General features: G+C 42.9%; 1 protein-coding gene across 1 annotated transcript in view; it reads right to left on the bottom strand.

Moving 5' to 3' along the window:
• The window catches only part of adcy2b (adenylate cyclase 2b (brain)), a 78,716-nt gene extending 62,280 nt beyond the window's left edge, over positions 1–16,436 (bottom strand). Inside the window, exons 1-2 of the mRNA XM_085377213.1 lie at positions 16,094–16,436; positions 2,836–3,033 (exon numbers count right to left, since the gene is read on the bottom strand). Coding sequence (XP_085233339.1) covers positions 2,836–3,033; positions 16,094–16,357 — 462 coding nt within the window. The 5' untranslated portion in view covers positions 16,358–16,436. The remainder of the gene's footprint in view (positions 1–2,835; positions 3,034–16,093) is intronic.
• Positions 16,437–16,735: the final 299 nt, after the last annotated feature.

The raw sequence follows: 16,735 nt of genomic DNA, 5'->3' as shown, positions 1-16,735 counted from the left end.
CTCACAGGTGGCCGATGTTAAAAATATCCCCAACCCCACCGTGGAATCGAAGAAGTAAAACGAAGGTAAGACGGAGAAAGAGAGGTGGGGAGTGGGTCGTGGGTGGAGGTTAAAAGGATAAAAGGAGGCAGGTGGAGAAACCAAGGAGAGAAAAATGGGATTTGATGAATAGATGGAGACAGGGTGCTAGCATGAGAAAATAGGAGTCCTGAAATGGAGAAAGAAGGAGCCTGGCGCTGAAAACTAATGTGTCTGTCTGCTGATCTGCTCACCTCCAGCTCTCATCAGGGCTCATTAACACGTCAAATTAATTCTGCACTCACACACAGCCTCAAACGCACACAGTCACACACACACAGCCATGTATGCATTCAAAAAATACACATTTAAACTAAATGACAGGTGTGTGTGCGGAAGCAAATTCTTTGTCACATGAAATCCTGAGAAGACTCTTGAATGCACGGCTACGTGTCGAAAGGCCAAATTATCAGGTTCGGGTAATCGTAAGCCATTTTCACGCACGTACTGCAGCGCTGAACGTTTCTACGTGTAACAGTGGGAGACGCATGCAAATCTCTGACACAGTTGGCTTGGCATTAAATGGCCTTTAACCTGCCAGCTCCCTACTACAAAGTCTGTGTGATGTCCTGTGGCACTGATTTGCATCAGTGTGGAATCAGTGGAGATAAAAGTCTGCTGCAGCGAGTGGTCATCCTGCGTCCTGTCTCCTGCACGCTATCTTAAGGCAGCAGAGTATCTGGGCTAGAAAGAATGTGTGACCAAACAGCTTAAGTCACATATTTATTAATTGTTTGTTTTTGTAGACTGTAGATAAAAGTCTTGTCAATCACAAGCGCGCCCTGTATTATCCTCCTTTTTCACTCCCATGGAAATCGTATATTAAACAATAAACATCGTGACGCATTCATTATGCTCTGAAACTAGAAGATGACTCATGAAGAGAGAGTGTTTACTGAGAGTATGGATCATGGGAGTCATAAAGCTGTGTTTTTGTTTGTCGCAGACTTTGAGGCCCCCTTAGTCGCCCCCTGCTGGCTATCTGAAAAAAATGTAGCTTTAAGGCTCATTTACATAGGCTTCACCCCAATAATTCTTCACCCTCAATAACATTGAAGCTATCCAATCTTTAAGTGATGACATATGAACCTGGCTTCCGGGTCCAAACTACTCTGTGTTTATTAAGGCTGTTGTGTTTTTAACTTGTTTTAATGCTTTGTTTCTTCTATTCAATCTGAACAAGCCCTTAAAAAAAAGTCAGTGATCACTGTCGGCCTCTCTCAGTTTTTATTACCACTATTCATTTTAAAGCTCAGTTTTTAAAACCTTACGATGTAACGGGAGCCCAGCTCATGCAGCAGTATATTAACGACTAACCTCGTATTGTGGATGGATTATCTCAGTTGTTCTCCTGACTAAAGTTGAGTCCGTTTACAGCATCGTGCCATGCAATTACATTTATCCCTAACCTCTCGGGAGCAATCATGTTAACTTTAATTGAGTGGAAAAAAGTTAGCGTTCATCCTCCATCTTTACTGTGTTTATGTTATGCTAACATAGCTCTGTAGCTAGCCACCACGTAGCACATCATACCAGCTAGTCCAACTTCAGTAACCCTACAAACATCACTTCTGTTTAGGTTTTTGTTTTCATTTATGTTGGAAGTGATAGCAGAGCTGTACGTTTTAATTTTTTCAGAAATCTCTCAGCCAGAGCATAATAAATTATGTTTGGGTGGAAACTAGCTAGCTAACTCCCCACTAACGTCTAACTCCATTAAATTTAATAAATTGTAATAATCATGGATGCCTGGATGTTAAACTTAATTGTTACACCTGGTAGAGCAGGCACACCGATGATTTTATTAAAGATTAAAGAATTTAGACAGTTTTTAACTTTCAGTGATGCCGTAGTGTTCCTTTGAATTTGGGGCCAGAAGTGAAGTTTGGACCCGAAACGGCTTAAAGACCGGATAAAAATAATAATAAATTGAAATATATATGATCAACTTTACACTGAATCAACTGATTAATCATTAAGGAAAATGTGCTTGGTGTAAACTAATCATGAAAGTACATTTCATTTACATTTTATCAGATTCCATTAGATTTAAAGTTTTTCATGGTACTTATGTGACTAATCTACATGAAAAATCTACATGTAATTAAATGAGCTAAAGTGTGAATTTTGGGCTTAAACCCTCTTTAAGTGTACAAGCTATGTCCATCTTTTATATCCAGTTAGTTTACTTCACAGGAAGGTAGCATCTGATTAAGTCTTTCAGAGTCTGCAGAAAAGCTTTGCTGCTTCCATTTCATATTGAAGTTTTAATCTGAAGTGTGTGAATCCTTCAGCTTTATAAAAGTATGAAAACGTATCTGCCGAATATGACTTCAAGCTGATGCATTTTCTTTGCAGGGCTCAAACACCTGGCTGTGTTATTATCTTTCCTTTCATGATTTTTACCAGTATAATGATTGTTCCACCATTGTTGTGACTGTCAACCAGTGCTGGGTGTAATGCATTACAAAACAACACTTTACTGTAATCACATTGCATTTTTCAGAAATGCAGTAATGTAATGCATTACTGTACTAACTTCAGTAGTCAAGTTACAATTTCAGGCATTATCATCATCACAAATCACAAAATACAGTCACAATACAAAATAAAGTTGAGCATGATAGGGTCCCCTTCAAGTCACTTTTACAAGATTCTCAATTCCAAATTGGACAGCTGTAAACATTTTAAAGCCATCTGCTGAACTCTTGTTGATCAACCCGAACACTCACACAGAAAATAAAGAAAACGATCTACCTGGTCCCAGGGGCTGAGTCTCCCTCCAGAGAACATGAAGAGGTAACCCATGGTGACCAGACAGGCCCATATTAGCAGTGAGAACAGGCGAAGCATCCGCTTGAAGACAGATTCGATGCAGACGAGGATGAAGATGGACAGGAAGAGGAAGAGCGCAGTGGGCACTGTGATCAAGAACGTCAAGTGGTCTTCTGTATTCTGGAGAGAGACAGAGATGGTTGGAGGTGAGGTGAGTTTGGTGAAATTGAACACATTCATGCTTTGGCCCTGGGTTAACCAATCACCTCTAATTGGCTCTCCCGTGGCATCAGAATGCGACCACTTCTGTCAGTATCTCACCTAACCCCGTTCTCAATGCAGATAAAATGCCAGAGATTTACATGTGCAAAGAGTAGTTCTTTCTCTCTACACCAAACCACATAATGGAACGGCCGAAATTAAACACAGAGAGATAAGGCAGGGTAGGAAACAAAAGTAAGATTAAGGAGGCAAACTCTTGATTGTACTGTGACTCATCTGATATCATCTCCCCACCTGATTCTTAATATAGGATTATATCTGCACATCGGAAAATGATGCTAAGGAGGTACCACTTCCGTTAAAGAGAAGGGGACCTGATGACCAGATCTCGGTGGGTTTGCTTCTTCTATAGGTCAAAACCATGCACTCTGACTAATGTGTAAGCACAATTATGGACGGATTTTGATTTAAGAAAATGTTACTGAATCTAATTTTCAGCTTCTTCCTAATCCCTGATGCTCACCCCATAATACCTACAATGTCTTCTTCACCTCTCTTTAAAACTGTCCATTGCTTTGGATGGTTGACCACAGGACTCATCTGTCTTCGCTATCTCTGCTCTTTGCATTTTCACTTTTCCATCAGCCTCCCTCTCATTCACACTTTCAACTGAGCTTCATTCCTCTTCTCGCCAATGCGTACCTCCACCTCTCCACACTCTCTTCCACCTGGTCCCTATATCTCGGTACAGAGATCATCTGCAAACATTGTCCTGCCTAACCTCAGAAAACAAAAATGGGCTCAGGGTTGATCTGTCTCACATGGGAGGTCTCTGCTGTGGGAACGCACAAAAAAATATGAGCCACCCAAAAACATACTTGAAAACGGCCAGTACTGAAAAAGGAATAATTCACCTTCGAGGCCGAAACCATTTTGCACCCGTTCTAAATTGGGGCATCCTCTCAATTCATGTCCCTTAACCAGAGCACAGCCTGAAGGCAAAGAAGCACCTACCAGACCACACAGATGAGTTCTGATATTGTTTTAGACACTCATGTCTAAAAGCTTCAACCTTAACTCCAAATTGACAAAATGTTTGCTCATTTTTTTGTTTGCTAGTGATGATGTTAGGTCCTCAAAAGGATGGCGGTACTACACAGCGTGCACGCACAAACAGACGAGCAGACGGCACAGATCGGCAGGCAGACAGTCTGAGCCCAGGGAATGTGCTACAGCATCACTTCCACGCTCACACTATCAAAGTCAGCATTTAGAAGCTGTCACCACACAGACAGAACACTCTCTCGTCCTCATTTGGCATATATGCAGGTCAAGACGTTAAAGGCAACAAAAACTGTCCATCCCGTCAAGTCGTAATTTCTTTTGTTTCTCCCCCACACAGTGGTTCAGCTTTTTTCTCTCATTTAGCTTTGTGCAATTACATGCCTTATTAATATATTGATTCTTCTTTGTAGAAACTTGTGAAATCAAGTGCAAATGAGCTCATATAACTGCCAGATATATACAACTGGTTCAAGAAAAATGGCTTCATATGAGACTCATTAAAGCTTATGCAGCTTTTGCTTATTCTTTATGCAATCTTTACCTTTCTGGTCAAATGTTCTCAGCATGGAGACTCAAAAAACCCCGAATGCAGTTATGGGATTCAAGGTAGATTCATAATCGTCTTATTTATCATTTTTATAATTGTTAACATGAGCAGACTAGAACAAATCCAACAAAAACTGTAATGGAACGAGTCTGCAGGGTTCACCAAACCTACTTGCTGCTTATATTGAGGCTTCTACATACGAGTTCAGGGGAAAAAAGTGCACTTTTTTTTGCAACAATATTCATTATTTGGAGAATAATACGTGATGAACATGATGATGAACTCATGATGTTCATTTTCCTGCTCCATATTTTTTTCCCTTGCACTCTAGAAGGGCCAGCCTGGTGGTCAGCTCTGTCTTCTCACAGCATGAACATCCTGGGTTTGAATCCTGCAGCAAGATAGTGATGTCATGGTCCCAGCACTTTGACCCACTTATACAGAAAATCAAGATACTTCCTGCTTGTTTTTTTCATGTTATATTCTCAGACTTTCTTACTTTTAATCTCCTGTCTCATTCTCAGTGATTAGTTTCACTAGTACCTTGTTTCCTTCAATCATTTCTTGTGTTTCTAATTAGCCTTTAGTGTATTTAAAGCTGCAACTTGCCTTAGTACCTTGTCACGTCTGTCTCCCAGAGTGTTTACCTGTTTGGACCTCTATGGACTTTTGTTTGTTTGTTTGTTTGTTTGTTTTTACTTTGCCTCAAAGGTCTGCTTTTGGGTCCACATTTCCCTCAAACATGACAGAATGATGGACCCAGCCGACGTTGATGTACATTCTGGGGAGCTTAAAGACGAGTTTGTGTGGTGCTGTAAGATTTCCACCTGGATTCTTGGATCCACAAACATTAAAACCCTGTGGGTGGGAGATCAACAAACATCCACAATTCCTTCAGTCTCCCACAAGTTCGGACAGTTTTCCCAATAACTGCAAAGCGGAAAGATGACTGCAGTTGCTCAGATGTAAGTAGTATCTGAGTCTCCTTAACTCCTTAAATCCATCTGCTTCATCCAATTTCCAGTCACTTGTTCCTGCTACCTACCTGGCCAACAACCACAACCAGAGGATGACGAACTAGCCTCCCTTGACCCTCCAGCTGCTACATCCACAACCCAGTCATCCAGCTCCACATAGTAACTGGCTGCACCATCCACTGCCAACCTGCCAGAGCTCACTTCCTGCATTTTATCATCTTTTAAGAAGTCCTCAGTGACACAGCAGTGGTCCAGCTCCGAACTTTACTGCAATGGATATGGATAGATGGATGAAAGAAAATGGCCTCTAGAGGACTGGACTTGAACTACAGTAACTTTGCATGATATAAAGTTCCTTTAAAGTCACCCTCCTTTTATATCATTATGTTTCTGGTTAGTGGGGGGTGGCAGAGTGGGAGGTCAACAGACGAATTGGTGCTGCATAAGCAAAGCTCTTGATTTACCGGTCGATCATCCCTACCCTCACCTATGGTCACAAGCTTTGGGTGAAGAAAGAACGAGATCACGGATACAAGTGGTAGAAATTATATTTGTCTGAAGGGTGGCTGGCATCTCCTATAGAGATAGGATAGGGTGAGGAGTTCGGCCATCCGGGAGGGGCTCAGAGTAGAGCCTCTACTCCTCCACATCGATAGGAGCCAGTTGAGGTGGTTTGGGCATCTGACAAGGATGCCTTCTGGGGACCTCCTGGGTGAGGTGTTCCGGGCATGTCCCACCAGAACAAGGCCCCAGGGCAGACCCAGAACACGGTGGAGGAATTATATCTCTCAGGTGGCCAGGGAATGCTTTGGTTTTCCCCTGGACAAGCTGGAGGAAGAGGCCGGGGAGATGGAGGTCTGTGCTTCTCTGCTTAGGCTGCAGCCTCCGTGATCCGGAAATTGATGGATGGATGTTTCTGATTGGCTGTCTCTCACAAACAGAAGGCTTAAATTGAATTGCTAATAGTTGAATGAGATGACCAGATTTAGGTTTCCCCCTCTCTTTGAAATCATACAGAGCCTGTGCTTTTGGCTCATAGAGATTACTTGCACATACACTTAATTCATTATTTGACTAAGTGTATGGCCCACTTTAATACCAATTCCACAGTCATGCTAATTAAAGACTGATGACAGCCAAGAGACAGTTGTTAGAGTGTTGTCCCTTTTCCCTGCTGGATGTATCACGGATTCCTAGCTGTAAAAAATCACTGGCTAATTTGGCCTGGACCTACAGAAGAGGTATGACTAATTAAGTTAATATTTTGCTAAAAATTTCACTTGCCACTTATGATCTGATTAGCTGCTGAGCCTCTGCACCAAGAAATAATGACAGTAGTGTTTTCAGCAGGTCTGATTGTGCTGAGTGAACGTCCACAAAAAAAGGAGTGCATAGCCTCCTAGAGCTCATTCTACTAATCCGCCTGTGCACTCTGCAACTAATGTGCAAATAAAGCACTCCGCAACATCTTTTCAGAATTTATACACTCTGAGGGGAAAACAGGCAACAAAATAACCATCATTCACCCAAAGAGCAGGATGTGAAACACCTCACAGGCTCCATCCTAAAGCCAGTGCCCACATAAACCATTTAAACTTATTCTAGTCGAGTCATGATTACACTGACAGGTCCGGCATGATAATTGAGCGAGACTCTCTGTGATAACTTGTCAGCCATTTTACAGTAAAAGGCACGCCGGTGTGGGCAAAGAAACGCATTGGATCCTCTCCGCGTCCAATTCAATTTCTGTGAGAGAAGGAAAAAACAAGATGTCACAGCCTCAACCTTCAGTAACGGGATGTTTTGACAGTTTATTGACTCGAGCTGCTTGTTAAAATACAGCAGAAGCTATTCGGTCAGAACAAATCCAAGATAGCAGCATTAATGTGGCAACATGGTGCAGCAGCGATAGCATGAGTCAGGTTCTGGTGAAGGGATCCCATGGGATCCGGCTGCTAACGCCACGGCAGCTATACAGTCAGCCCGGAGCACAGATTGAATCCTAATGAGAATGTAAGCAAGACTGCAAACTCTTACAACAGCAGAGGTTCTTTTAGCATTAGAAACACACGCAAAACACACATGCGCACACAAGTCAGAGACATACAGAGAAAGAAAAGGGAGGGACCTCCTTTCTCGCTACATGCGCATTTGGAGTGAAGCAGCTGTTCACATCGACAGAAAGAAGCATCTGCACTTTGCACATTTCTGATCGTAGGCCATCTAATCCTGTTAAAACCCCTTTGAAACTGGTTAAAGCGTTTTCCCTTGACATAGCACAGAGGGAGTGGGGTGTGTCTGCCTGCTATATTGTGCAGCATTGTCACCCAGAACAATAATTTCCTTTTTTAACCCAGTCTGTCTCATCCAGCTATTATACTGGGAGGGGAAAAAGGCTGGGGAGGGGTATGGGGAGACATAACAGTGGCAGAAAGAGACGCAAAGATTCAAAAATCTAATTATTCAGCAGCAAAATGACAAAAATGCACCAAATAAAGAAACTGAGGAGAAATGGGGGCCAGAGAGGGTGTGTTGCGATCGCGGCAGCGTATGTTCTTTCCACGTGCTTGTGCCTGCTGAATATTTATACTGTCTGATGAAGCAGCACTGGTGGCATATTCCTTCAATTTGCTCTCAGCCTGGTAATGAAATTCATCAATAATCAACAACCCTTTCCCTTGAAGGCCCATCTGCGGCACAGAGAAATGTTAACGCGCTCTCCACAAACAGGTCAAAGGTTGCAGAACATCCAGCGCTGAACCTAAAAGTTTATGGTTCACATTATTAAAGCTAGTTTGGAGTGAAGTCAGTCACTTTAATGGAGGACCTACCATCACGAAAAGGACACTAACTCACTGCAATGATGTTTTATGGGCGCTTTAGCAGCTTTTGTTGTGTTTAACTGTCATGACTGTTTTCATTTCATCTTGAGAGATTGCGTTACTTCAACTGTGTGATCTTACATCCGTTCATCACAGCACCATGGTGAAGGAATTCATCGGAGGCGAGTGAAGAAATGGTCATTTTGCCAGCAGAATAAAAAGAAGCCTGATGCCCACAGCAGGGAGACGGTGCTGCTCAGTGGATCAAACCAGTTTGAAATGCTTCTGCAGATTCAAGAGGCCCAGCAGCTGAGTAAAAAAAGATCACTTATTTAAAGATGAGCCATGAAGAAATGGTAATCTTGGTCGCATTTCTGCTTTAACTCTGGAAATGGATGAACTATGAATTTCAAAGAAATCTCAACTCAAACTGAATTACTCCTTTATTTATCACAATCACGAGGGAGACATGTCAGGTGGATGTCATTTTGAGACAGAAGTAACAAGAGTTGAAGATGGAGCACTGTCAGCTAACACCAACAACCTACATCCATAAACAACACACAGACACACATACTTGCTAATCAGTGCTTAGTAATAGCCTAATAGCCTTCTGGATGATCTGTGCTACATGGCAGGTCGCATCAGAGAATTCCACTAATAAGACAGAAAAAAGGGGCCAAACACTACAACACAGGGGAGAGGTTCAGTCAGTCAGTAACTCGAGTTAGATGAGGAAGTCTATGGGAATTCACTCACTTTTGTCTTCTCCTAGGAATAATAGCAGCTGTCTTGAATATTTCCCACACTCAAGCATTAATAGTTTAGTTGGTTTTTACACAGTGCTTGTGCATTTTGACTTTTTTGTTAAGGGTACAGCATCAAAAATTTCACCACTAGATATCAGGAGACTGCATATCCTAGTCAACTGAATTTTGTTTCCTTCCAATTCAAGTGCATAATCCTAGCTGTTGGGGATATCCTGAACTTTTCTATCAGTATCGCTCTTTTTCTTTTTTTGTCCTTCTATTAGCTGTGGTTAGCCTCTTTTAGCTACTGCTACCCTCTCTTACGGTGCGTTCACACCGAACGCGATAGACGCGACCAAAAAGTACCAGACGCCCATAGCTGGTCACGTGCACATTCGCACCTCAACGCGCGACCAATTTGCAATTTTCACGCGCGTGAAGCGGACATGTGGGATGAAGTAGTGCCAGATGGTATGTTTGCAAGATGGCAGCTGTTGATCTAGCATTTGAAGAGAGAGTCTCCTTTCTCTATTTACTGTGGAGAGCAGAGCAGCGGCGTAAAGGACGTCCTTGCCATACCTGGGTCCATCAGGTCCTCCAGACACGTGAGCAGTTTGGTGAGTTTCACCACTTGCTCCAGGAGCTGCGTCTGGATGACGGCTGCTTTCAGCGGTACCGCCGACTTTCCCTCGTCCAGTTTGAGGAGCTGCTGTCCCGGGTCGGTCCAAGCATTGCCCACCTAAACACCAACTACAGGCGCTCAATCCCACCTGCAGAGCGCCTGTCCGTCTGCCTGCGGTTAGCAAAAGTGTTTAATATGGTAGTCCTTTATCGATACCTGTGCTAATATATGCTCATTTGAAGTCCCAGTGACTTCCCGCCACCCACAAACCTCTAAAAAGCGTTCCTGCCTTTTTAAAAAATTTCTTAATAAATGGAGCTTGCCTCCAAAATAAACTAACCTCTCTTAAATAATTGGGCTTCACTATGTTCCTATATAGTAGTATATTTTTTCATTGGTATAATATGAAATAAATTCTACATGTGTCAAGTTGTGTGCCAATATTTGCTGTGTAGTAGAACTGAGACATTAGTCATTACAAAAATTTATTTGAAATAATATTAAAATTCTTGGTAGAGAAAGCAGCTGGTGTTGTACAGCTCCGGGTGGTTTGCTACGGCGTTGATGAGCCTTTCCTCCATATTGAATGAAGAATGAGGGGCTTTGGCTGGACCTGCCAATTTGAACTAGGCCAGAGCATCATGTAACCAGGCTCCTGATTGGTTGTCGCGGCGCGACTTGACGCTGAGTTCAGATTTTTCCAACTTGAGTGGTAGACGTGATACGCACGAATGCGCAAAATGCACCACACAAACTGCCGTGCGTATTTTTATTCGTGCTTCAAACGCGTCAGTCGCGCAACTGGTGCATTTTCGTGATTTCACGTTTCCGTGATGCAAATCTGCTTCTGAATTTTCGCGGGATCCTCAGTCGCGCTTCATCGCGCTCCTCCATTGACTTTACATGTAAACCTGACGCTCTGGTCGCGTCTATCACGTTCGGTGTGAACGCACCGTTAGATATTGTTAGCCTCTGTTAGCTACTGTTAGCTAGTGTTGGCTATTGTCATCCACTGCAGATCTAACATTGTTAGACTCAGACACTCAACAAACTCTAATACGATGTGAGAATGTAATCAAACTTTATCAGAGGGAAAGTGTGATTTTTAGAATACTTGAGCCTAACATTAGCTGGTGTAATATTAGCTTATAACCAGCTGTTCTTGTTGTATAGCCAGTTTGCCACCAGCTGCTGGAAGATGGGAGGGTCTTCTCACATCTAAGACCTCCATGTCTAATCTGCTGACAAGAAGTAACTGCGGAAATATCTGAAATAAATAAGCATATTTTCGTGTATTAGAGCCCTGACTTCAGCTCAGGAGATTCAGCTTAAAGTGAGGAGGAAGAAGGTGATATTTTATCCAGATGTTGGGCACATTGTCTCTTTCCTTCTTGTCTTTGCTTCTTTGGTGAAGGTAAGATAAAGGAGAAGATAAAGGGTAGGTATGATCAGCGTCTGATAGTGCACACACAACACCATGCAATTGCCTATGAGTTCTCTTCTCTTCCACCTTTGGCATACTACTTAGCTGGTCTCTAACCACACACATAAAACATGATTAGTCAGAATGGCGATATCTATCTCGGTCACTGTATTCAAGATAGCCTGGGAACATGGTGGCTTCTACAAACCAAATGGATTTATTTTAAGTTTATGTGAACTCACTTTGTTGGGAGATCTAATTTCCCTAATTTGAAGACCAGATTGTTTTTATGATGTCTTGGTACTTAAAACCTTAGAACTGACTGGGGGACATGTTTTCCTTTTTTTTCTTTTTTTTTTTTACCACGACTGTGTAATTATATCTAACTGTGATTATATCTTTTTTAAGGCACTTTAATCAAGAATATACAAGCAATTGAATATAGTTCAGAAAAGGTCAATTTTTCGCAGCATTGTTGCTTGAGGTCTCTGTGTCTAGTGGATTATTTTTACCCTGTGTAGCTCCAACCACACCTAGTCAGTGACGTCACAACATCTATTTCATTCCACTCGGTCACCTTACTTCTCTCCCAGTAACAGCTGGTGATCCATCATTACAAAAACACCCTTCCCTCACTGCCTCCCATCGATCAAACTGTCAACGAGAAGGAAACTAAATCTGTGTTGTTGCTTTACTTAAAATATCAACAGACTGCTCACGAGCCGGCAGAAACAGTGCTGGAATCAGTGATGAGCACCAAGGCAGCAATGAGAGCGGTTACAGTTCACAGATTACCAATCTTCTATAATCAGACGGAATATTGATTTTGATTAAACTGTCAAATTATGTTAACACGGAGGACACACACCACAGAAAATACAACCTCAAGGCAGAAAGAACAAGAATGATTTTCCTCTCAAAATTACTCGGACAGAAATTAAAAAAGACTTCCTCAGACAAACACACCCAAACAGCACAATCGCTGATATGCACATACCAGCACACACACACGTACTGCGCAAACTGGGTGGAGGGGCCGGCTTCTTAAAACAGCACTTTGAGCCACTCCAGCCATGATGTGTGGCGACAGATAAAAGTGGGCAGCAATTTTGGGAGCATTAACGCTGCTTTGGTTGGGTTTCTATCGGCTCACTGATAAAGCCTCGGCACTTACAACAACATCCTCCCCTCTCTCTGCTGCCCAGCCTCCTAGCTTCAGACCCAGCCTCTATTTATTCCTGCCATTCTTCTTGCTCCAGCAGTAATAAATACACACGCCTCGCTGAGCAACCGCTTCATCACTATAGACAGGCTTGGATGTTATTTAATAGGAGCAAACTTGGGGGGAAAGAAATGAATGATTTCAATTTGCATTGAGAATGATGGGAAATTACCTGCGGGATTGTAATTTAACCAGTGAAGCACAGAGCCTAAGAAGGAAAGGAAACTTGGAGGATTAGATCGACCAGCGGGGAGTGCAATAAATTCTATTGATTTGTTTTAAATAGAAGGCATCAATAAAGGTGGAGGTGCTACTGAGAATGACCCCCACAATTATTGAGTCGAGGTGCTACTTAGAGAGCAAAACAAATGTCTAAAGACCGTCCTGGGCATATGAGAGCAAAACAATCTTTATCAAACAACAACAGCAATAGCAATGAGTGGGCTTGCTTTTGTACGGCTATTCCATGAAACACAAAGGCAGCGCTGGCGAAACAATAGCTTGTGTTTATGGTTGAGTGTTTGTGGCCAAAACAACACTTTTCACTTGACAAAAGCACCAACGCCCACGTAGCCGCGAACTAAACTGTCATCGTGCTCTTGATCCGCTCTGCAAACCCGGCGTTGAGATTTAAAGTGCCGCTTCACGGCCTCTTATGCTGCCACACGTAATCATACACACACACACACACACGCACACACACACACACACACACACACACACACACACACACACACAGCTCCCCATCTCCCCACCTCAGTCTCATTCAGTTTCATGCCAAAACTAAAACTCTTCTTCTGATCACAGCGCTCTTCGATGATCCCGAGAATAAAGCTTCTTTCTGATTCTTGATAATGAGAAACATAATGAAATCCAAAGTCCACGGTACTCTTTATTCTTATTATAAATGACTTAGAACTTGGAATGTGATAGCATTTTCATTCTGATTTCAACAATTATGATATCAAGATAATTAAGATGAAATGATGTGTCTTGTTCTATAAATACAGCAGTTTTATTTATACAGCGCCAAGTCACAACAACAGTCTGTTTAAGGTGCTTTGTATTATAAGGTAAAGAGTCTACAGTAATGTAGAGAAAAGCCCAACAATCAGATGAGCCCCTGTGAGCACAACTCCCTTTTAACAGGAAGAAACCTCCAGCAGAACCAGGCTCAGCCACAATCGGTTGGGGGCGAGGAGAGGAAGAACAGGACTGCTGTGTTTTTTTGTGGCAGCTTTAGCTCAAGCTACATTTGATTTTTCAGTTGAATTTATGTTAAAATTCTATGAATTTCACACCTAAATGGGACCTTTTATGTGTTTCCTACGTTTTTCCCCTATATGTATATGTACTGTTACAGTGGTAGGTGACCATATTAAACATGGTTAAAGTTTGAAATAACGATGTCAGCTTATGTGCAAATAAACCAAGAGTCATGATAAAATATTTCTGTTTGCACAAAAAACAAAAACTACCAGTTGTTTTTACTATCATTACCCCCTCTGAAAATCTGATCTTTTTATTGGCCCATAGCACAAAGCACTGCTGTGCTTTGATGTGCTTTAACTTTGTAATTGTGAAAACTTGTAAAATAAATTGAAAAGAAACTGTTATCTTCCAATTAACAAACAGTATAAATACTTTAGTAAGGGTCTGAGCTGTCACTTGTGAAAGCATCATGCTAAAAACAAAAGAAATCAGTTTGGACTTGAGAAAAACAATAATTGATGCTGACAAAGCAGGAGCTGGATATCCAACTGTAACATCAAGAAATTCAAAGAAAGCCACGACGTGCAGGACAAACCTGGCAGAGGCAGGAAGTGAAGGATTTCAAAGACTCAAAACTAGTGAGAGATTTGCCTAAAAACCCAGAACAACTGGCAAGACACGAGTGAACAACTTAACCAAGTTGGGAATTGTAATCTCGAAGAAGACGGGAATGGCCTGCGAGGCTGCAGAACAAGAAAAACTTCACTTCTGCAGAAGAAACGCCTTCAAGCCAGACTGAAGTGAGCTAAATACAACCTGGAGAAAGATTATGCGACAGTGGAATACACTGGAAGCGCATAGTTTGGTCAGATGAGATGAAAATAGAACTATTTAGCCACAGAGATGCTGCTTATATTTGCGTAAAGAAGGTGTATAACCTAAAGAACTCCGTACCCTCAGTGAAACACGGTGGTGGAAGTATTTTGCTGTGCGGACGCTTCAATGCGTCTGGACCTGTGGAAGGAATCATGAAGGAAGAAAGATGTGTGAAGATTTTGAAAGAAAACGTGAAGAAGTCAGCAGCAAAACTGGGTCTGGAAGGGCACCTCGCTGGTTGAGCAGGTGACACACTTTGAGAGGGGTACTGAATGAGCCCGAGTGCGAGTCTGTCTCAAAACAGTTTCCTGATTTCCTCATGCTGTGTGATACTGACCTTATCTGTTATCGATCGAATACTAAGTAATTACAGTATTGTGTAATGCAGATACCATTACTAGGGGAAGAGCGGTTTGTCATGATTTATGAGACGAGTCATCATCATCATCAAGTATTGATCCAATATCAATATCAACATTGGTATTGATACTATCGATACTTGGATCTATCCGCCTACTCTGTACCGTCATGTCTAATAAAGGCAAAAAAAATCAAATCATCCATTAATCTTCTTCTGCTCATCCACTTCAGACTGACAGTGGGGCTGCTGAGAGCTCTCATGGGGCTAAAAGTGTGGCAAACCCCACACACTTCACCGGTCTGCTGCAAGGCTAACACACAGAAACAGCCATCCATAGTTACTTCTAACTTAGAATAGCCAGATAACCTAACAAGAATGTCTCTAGACCTTTGGAGGATGCTTGGGTACCTGGAGAGAGCCCTTTCCGCTCGGGAAGAACATACACTCCACACACAAAATTCCCGCTCAGCCGGTGGATTCAAACACAGGACCCACCCTACCATCGAAATAACACACTAATGCAAAAAAGAGAGAGAGAAACAAAAGGGAAATGCTGAAATAAAACTAACTCTGCTCTACGCAACTTTACTCAGACAGGGAGGACCCTCCGGTCTGTCCTGTCTCTTTTTCGTTGACCCTCTGCTGCTGCCGCTTGTTTCTCTGAACACAATAATATGAAATATTTATTCAGTATATTTTTACTAAATGACTCATATCGCCACCATGGCTGATTGAAACAGTCTTTCACTTGACATGAGAAACATTTTCCCACATGGCAGAAATAATAAGCGGCAAGTGTGCAAGAGTGGTATGGATCTTCTCATTTCATTATTAAAAAGAAGGCTAAAGGCTGAAATTACTCCGTTAATAAGCAATCTGTCCTTGTGGTGACTAAAAAACCCTCAAAAGCAGGAATTTGTGCTGATAACACAGAGCACGTGCTCGTGTGTCTATTGTTCAAACACAACAATGACAACATTTTCGCTCTGTAAGCGTTTATTTTTAGACTCAAACTAACCTCGGACTGCTGTGTGGATTATTCACCACACCTCTAAAATCCTGTCAAAACACTTCCCCCAGGACACACACATAGACAGCCTGTTAACACACACACTCACAGACACATGCACACACACTCTCACCAGTCCCGAAGCAAAGAACACCGCCAGCAGTGCGAGGCAGGTTCCCATGACGATCAGCAGCAGGAACACGATCAGCGGGTGCTGCTGGCTCATTCGGTAGTACGACTCGTACAGCCAGTCCTGGGGCTTCTCGCCCTCCGCGCACACGTCACCCTGGAACCCCGGGCACCCGTCCCCCAGGCTCTCGGGCCCCTCAGGCCCCTCGCCTCCATCGCTCTTCTCCAGCAGGTAGCGTCCGCGGGTCCACAGAGCGTCCTGCCACATGGGTAGCCTCCTCTGGATGGATAGTGATGCCTCCTCGTTGCCAAAAAACACGTGCGCAAGGAAAAGGGTGCTTTCTTCCTCTCTTCCTCTCTTTCTCTCTCCCTCCTCCTCCTCACTCTCCAGCGTCCACCGCCTCCTCTTCTGCTTTATTTATTTATTTATTTTAAAGTTTGCTAAGCTGCAGAGTGACAGATCGACTGCCGAGTGAAGCAGAGCCAACTTTCCAGCTCCTGCAGCTTCCTCTGCATCCTCTGCCGCTCCTTCAGCCCCGAGGTGCCAAACTGAGTCAGGACAGTGAGAAACCGAGCGCTCTCCTCTATCCCTCCTCCTCCCGTCAGAGGCTCCGGAGAGGGAAGACTCGAGGGGAGGTAGGTTCTC

This window comes from Diplotaxodon limnothrissa, linkage group LG18 (genome assembly GCF_057381915.1).
Source record: "Diplotaxodon limnothrissa isolate DT_005_m linkage group LG18, D_limnothrissa_male_GT1.1, whole genome shotgun sequence".
NCBI lineage: Eukaryota > Metazoa > Chordata > Actinopteri > Cichliformes > Cichlidae > Diplotaxodon > Diplotaxodon limnothrissa.
Note: the sequence above shows the minus strand (reverse complement) of the source record. Positions and strands in the feature narration are given on the sequence as shown.